Genomic DNA, 6,288 nt, shown 5'->3' with positions numbered 1-6,288 from the left:
GGGCCGGCCCGAGGGGTGGTGCTGAAGGTCCCTCATTTTCAGTCCCTCGCCCTGCAGACCCTAGGACTCGACCTCACACTTAAGACCGGTCAGTGAACGCGTTTATTTTGTCATTAATTTTGTACTATTTGTGTTAGCATTTTGTGCTCCAACTAAACCGTTTCAAATTGAATGGGATAGCCAAATAGTGACAAACTGTGACCCACTGCATGGTCACAGAGCAAGGGCAAAATGAGCATCGATTGAACGAAAACTCGATCATCCCTCTGAACGTATTCAAGTGCTACGATAATGCTGAAAATCAGGGGCCATACTTTCAAAACTCGCTAAGTGAACGTAAGTACTTACGCTCTATTTTCTTGTCTATGATTGGTGGATTTTGCTTAAAAGGCCGTCAATGATTGGCTNTTTAAGCAATGCAGCTGACTGGCAATTTCAGGTCACAAATTTTCTTCAATTTGATCACTCAGAAAACGAGGACAAATAGATAATAACCGTCTAAAGACCAAAATCCGCGGCATTGCATTATCATTAGAAAAGATCTTTTATTCCTGCTTAAAAATGCACGTTGATAGTTGGTCGTGTACTTATCACTAGCGTATCTGTCATTAGTCGTCTGGCCACTATTATCCCTGTCATTTATTAACGATTTAATTTATTCAATACAAATAAACCTAAAATAACAGAACCAAATAAATGTATTAAAATAATAGTATAAGAATTGCAGCAGTTGTGCGATTGTCCATCGCGACAGCCTCAAAATAATTTAATACGAATAAGAAATAAATAGACTAAAATATGATAGAGAGAGCAGCAGCGATGCGTTTTTCCACCATGACAGCTGACCCTCCACCCACCACCGCAGAGCCGCTGGGGCTGAGCCTGGAGGCCGCCCTCAGGTCATCCACGCGCCCTTACATATCATGGGAACGCCTTAGGGAAGTCACCAGGTGCGTTGAATTAATTAAAAGTTAGGGAATTGTCAGCTGTTTTAGGCCAAGGTGTACTCAACTATTGATTCATCAGCTGCAGTAGGCCCTGGTGTACTCAACTATTGATTCATCAGTTGCAATGATCCATGGTATACTCAACCATTCGTTTATCAGTTGCATTAAGACATGTTGTACTCAACCATTGAGTTATCAGCTCCATTAAGCCATGATGTACTCAACCATTGAGTTATCAGCTCCATTAAGCCGTGATGTACTAAACCATTGATTTATCAGGTGCATTAAGTAATGGTATACTCAACCAATGATTTATCAGCGGCATTATACCGTGGGGCATTTAAACATAAATTACTACAATACAATACCGCATTACTACAATACATTGTGCGAGATGCAATTAATTTTTAGCGAGAATCAAAATTCATTTGTTTACCTTTATTTAACTGTAAATTCATGCGATATTATCGATGTTTTATATATGCGTTCGATGTTGATATCGCATAATACAAAGCCGCAATATTTACACTATGCTGCGAGTTTAGTAGTAAGGAATTCTGGATATACCTGCTATAAGGATTTCTGCAAGCCTGATAAAATAATTTTGCAAATATAATAACTATTTCTGATCCCAACCTCTTGTTTTCCCTGGCGAGTGCAGAGGCCTGAATGGCAAACGCGCTCACAGCGAAAGTCCTTCGCCTCCTCCTGACGCGGTCGACGCTCACTCGTGTTCGACGTCATCGTCACTGACGACGCGAGCGACGACGCCTGGACTTACGTCGATGTTGTCACCGTCAGGTCACTCGTTAGTGTCATCGTCATCCTCCCCCTCCTCGTCCCCCGGCTCCCCTCCAGCAGCAGTTCAGCACAACAGAGGGCTGGGCAGGACAGCTGCATCGTCTGCTGATTATTCGGACGCCTTGCGCAGACGGAAAGTCCACAAATGTGACTTCGTTGGCTGCGAAAAAGTCTACACTAAAAGCTCGCACCTTAAGGCCCACAAGAGAACGCATACTGGTGAGCTCTGATGAATGTTAAGATAACAACTATTGTAACCTGTGAAAACGAAACTTTTTGAATATATTTATTAATTCTAACACTTATTTGCTATACTTCACAGGCGAGAAGTCCTACCAATGCCCTTGGGAAAGTTGCCTATATGTTATATGCATTATTATGCTTATTTACCTTACTTTACAGGCGAAAAGCCCTACCAGTGCACATGGGAAAGCTGCCGGTGTCAATTACATGCATTATAACGCTCATTTACAGGCGAGAAGTCCTACCAGTGCACATGGGAAGGCTGCCGGTATCAATTACATGCATTATAACGCTTATTTACTTCACTTTGCAGGCGAGACGCCTTACCAGTGCACATGGGAAGGCTGCCGGTGTCAATTACATGCATTATAACGCTTATTTTCTTCACTTTACAGGCGAGAAGCCCTACCAGTGCACATGGGAAGGCTGTCTGTGGAGATTCGCGAGGTCCGATGAACTGACGAGGCATTACCGTAAGCACACCGGACAGAAGCCCTTCAAGTGTCAGCTCTGCCAGAGATCTTTTTCCCGATCAGACCATTTGTCTCTGCACATGAAGAGACACTGATTGATGGTGTGCCGATGCAAAGAAAGTAGGGCGTAACAATTGAATCATGTCGGTGAACGAGGACAACATCGAATCCAAAGTTTGTGTTGATTTGCTTTTACAAGAGAACCTCACCAAGTGGACATATGGCCACGGTGTGACTTCAGGTGAAGTGATACGTGATTTCCAAAATGGTGTATATGAACGATAAGGCTTTTACGATCTTTTCCTAATTATGTGATTGCAGAACATCGTATCCTAGTTAACCATCCCATTGCTGCATTTACAAGCCTTAAAAAGAACTTGTGAACATTAATCGATAGATCAGAAGTGAACCGCAACAGAAGAAGTTTATTATGTACAGAAACAAATTTAAGACGACCATTGCAAGGAAGTACTAGGCCTCCCTCAAATAACAGCAAGTCAGATCAACTTGAACGTTCTAATACAAGATGATAACCAGACTCTGCAACTCGAGGTTCCACAGCCGCCACAGCCTAGAGACAAAAGTCTAGAAAAAAGTAAAATTTTATAATTAAAATGAAAGAAAGGGTTTCGAACAAATGCTTGCCTCAGGAGCTGCCGATTTGCAGCATGATTTCATTTATTATATAAATAGGCATCATAATGGACATGCCTGCTCTTCCACTACTTCTAGCCTGCTCTGCGCTGTCTAGCCCAGCTGAAATTATGCTTCTAATTTTACCGGGGTTGGTCACTGTGATTTCAGTGACACTGTTCGTACAGACTACGCTATAGGATGGGATAGGGAGCAATGTGAATGAAATGAATGATATTGTCATCACCGTCAGCATTTTGTCTCGTGTAGCTCTTGTATGAATCTAAAACCAAGCAGGAAATATGTACGAGTTTCGTGCTGTTCTAGAACACGTCTTCCACCAAGGCTATTTTAGTCCAATTGAGCTTCCAAGCTGAAACTCATTTATATGTAATGTTAACCGACGTTCCCGAATAGCCAACGAATTTATAGAAAAATATAAGACATTTAGAATGGTTGTTTACATCCACTGGAACACAAGTCTATTCAATAGTGGATGACAACAAGTTTTATAGGCATAAATACTATTTCATTGTTGAAGAATTTAATTTCGATAAAATAATTTATTGAAACATTCATACATATTGGCAGAAAAGTTCCTAACCAATCAGAAAACGAAAAATCTGGACCTTTTTTTTTTTAACGGATGCAGGTACAAGTTAATTTGCGAAACATTACTTATTTGGGAATTCATTTACTGATTTTATTCTATCTTTTATATATAAATTGCATGGGAAACTGAAGATATGTGCCGCCAATTTGGTGGATAAAATTCAAAATAACGGTAATTGTTTCTATGAAATGTGTCGCTAGAGACTAAATTATTTTCGAAGCCTCTCATAGAGAACGTGGTCCTTGATGTGAAGCGTTTCTGTTGCCGTGGTATTGTTATCGAAACCTTACATAGCTGGATCACATAGCTGAATTATGTAGCTGAAAAGAAACAATGCTACAAAAATCAGTCAAATCTTTTCCTATTGTATAGTTACATTTGTTTGCTGACTTATTAAGGAGATTTCTTCCATGCTGCCACAACAGCAAAATTTTCTAGTATAAACACAGTAATTTATTTACGCAAATCCCGTGACTTCCATTAAAGCTTCCAGCAGATGAGTTCTATTGAATAGATTTGAATACTATTGAACAATAAGTATAACTGCTAGTGTATAAGTCTGTGTTAAGATCGTGTTGTTATAATAGATTCGAGATACGTGTGATTAATAGGAAATACGTAAGATGGATAAGAGATACGTGTAATAGATATGAGATTGCGTTGGTGTTATAAGTCGTTTCTGCAAACAATCATAGACTGCTTTTAGGTAGCCGGTGATTGTCCTACGCCGGGCCGGTGCAATCGGTCTACAATTGAGTTTAACAGAGGTCAAGGTTACATGTACATAATGCAGGGCCGATGATACAGTTGAAAATAATTGTTCTCTGCGTTTAGTTAGACAAATTTATTTTTTGTTACTCAATTCGAGGTTTATCAAACGATTTTTTCTTCTAACCAAGCATTAGAGCCTTTTTGCTATTCATGCATTTACTTCAAGCACTCTATGCGTTTAATAAAATAGCAGGCAAAATTATTGTACTTCGATGTTATTAATAAAGAATAGACTAAAGTTATTATACAGGACTATTTTCTAAAACTGTTCCGACGTGATCCAAGACGAGCCTATATTTTTCTTCCAAAAACGCTTAAATAAATATTCTACTTTTGGTGTCACCATTACTTAACGTCGCGGGATTTTGTGAAGTTACCAAGTGCAGAATTTTAACCTAAGATTTTCCTCACGTACGAGTAATTTTGTGCCCATTTTGATTATTATTGACACGAAAACGGAGTGAAAAATTTCCCAAGTAATCGCTACTGCACGCAAGTATGATCAATTCCCTATAGTGTGATTCAAATCGGTATCGAAACACTACGATTACAATATAAATAAATCACGCTCCAATATATCATCGTGTCCCCAATGGAACCAGCTCTCGACCCTGTTAAACTTTATTCAAGTAATTAAATAAAGATTATAAGCTTTGCTCAATGCCAAGAGAAGAAGCGTATGTCTTATAACGTCCCTGCGTATATAAGTGATTAAAATATTATCTAAAAGTCACGATTGTAATCTTGCACATAGTTAGCATAATTACATAGCTGGTGTATCGTATAGCTAGCATAAACATGTGTGTGGGGTAAATAGTGTTTCTTAGCCCGGATTGGGGGACTAATTAAGACAGTGTATGTGGACATCAATGTTAATGTCTTATAGATGAGATTATGTGTTAGAAATACTGTAGTGAAATGGGCATTCCTTCTCCAACATTCCTAGTTGATGACGTTATGGTAGTGACGTAAACATCTATCGTGAGTTAATGACGTCATGGTAGTGACGTAAACATCTATCGTGAGTTAATGACGTCATGGTAGTGACGTCAACATCTATCGTCAGTTGATGACGTCATGGTTGTGACGTCAATATCTATAGTGAATTGATGACGTCATGGTAGTGACGTAAACATCTATCGTGAGTTGATGACGTCATGGTAGTGATGTCAATATCTATAGTGAATTGATGACGTCATGGTAGTGACGTCTATGTTTGTAGTGAGTTTATGACGTCATACGCTATGTGTTGGCTCTAAGCGTTATCATAGCGACGGTTATTAACATGTTAGCCGAGTATGCCATTTTTCTAAAGTGCACACTTCACGGTGTCTTCTCGTATACTTGTAGCAATCTTGTTTTACCATAAAGAAATTATTTGCGTAAGTGGGAAAAGATCAATCGAATCAAAGTCATTCAAGCATTAATTTGAAGTTACAATGAAAGTGGAAATTAATGAATAATGTAGAGGCTGCATTGCACTAATAATATAAAAATTTATACTGGTATCTATTCAAATTTCATTCTAGGTCGCAGTTGGTGTCATTCTAAATTGCTCGATTCAAGTTTGCTCATCATTCGGATTTGATAGCATGACTGTCAGTAGCTTTCATCAATTGTTTGCTTAAAACTTACGGTGCTAAGAAGTTCCAGTTTTTTGGTTACTCGCGCACTTTTTAATATGTTATGAGCACGTTTTGTTAATAGTGCCTTTGATAAGTTTGTTGGCCGTAATTACATAAGTTATAAAGTCTCTGCTATTTACAGAGGATAAAGGAAGCCAACACACGCACGCATTTATCAGCAC

At 39.0% G+C, this 6,288-nt stretch overlaps 1 protein-coding gene across 1 annotated transcript; it reads left to right on the top strand.

The window, feature by feature from the left end:
* Window positions 1-3,099, top strand: LOC108675141 (Krueppel-like factor 6; the record flags this gene model as incomplete). Its single annotated transcript, XM_047883523.1, is given in 4 exon segments — window positions 1-88; window positions 866-950; window positions 1,609-1,967; window positions 2,387-3,099. Coding segments are annotated over 4 exon segments (705 nt in total), but the record flags the coding sequence as incomplete, so codon positions are not given.
* Window positions 3,100-6,288: the final 3,189 nt, after the last annotated feature.

The sequence above is a fragment of the Hyalella azteca genome, unplaced genomic scaffold (assembly GCF_000764305.2).
Source record: "Hyalella azteca isolate HAZT.00-mixed unplaced genomic scaffold, Hazt_2.0.2 contig13161, whole genome shotgun sequence".
NCBI lineage: Eukaryota > Metazoa > Arthropoda > Malacostraca > Amphipoda > Hyalellidae > Hyalella > Hyalella azteca.
The sequence above is the reverse complement of the archived record's forward strand: the minus strand, read 5'-3'. Positions and strand labels throughout refer to the sequence as shown.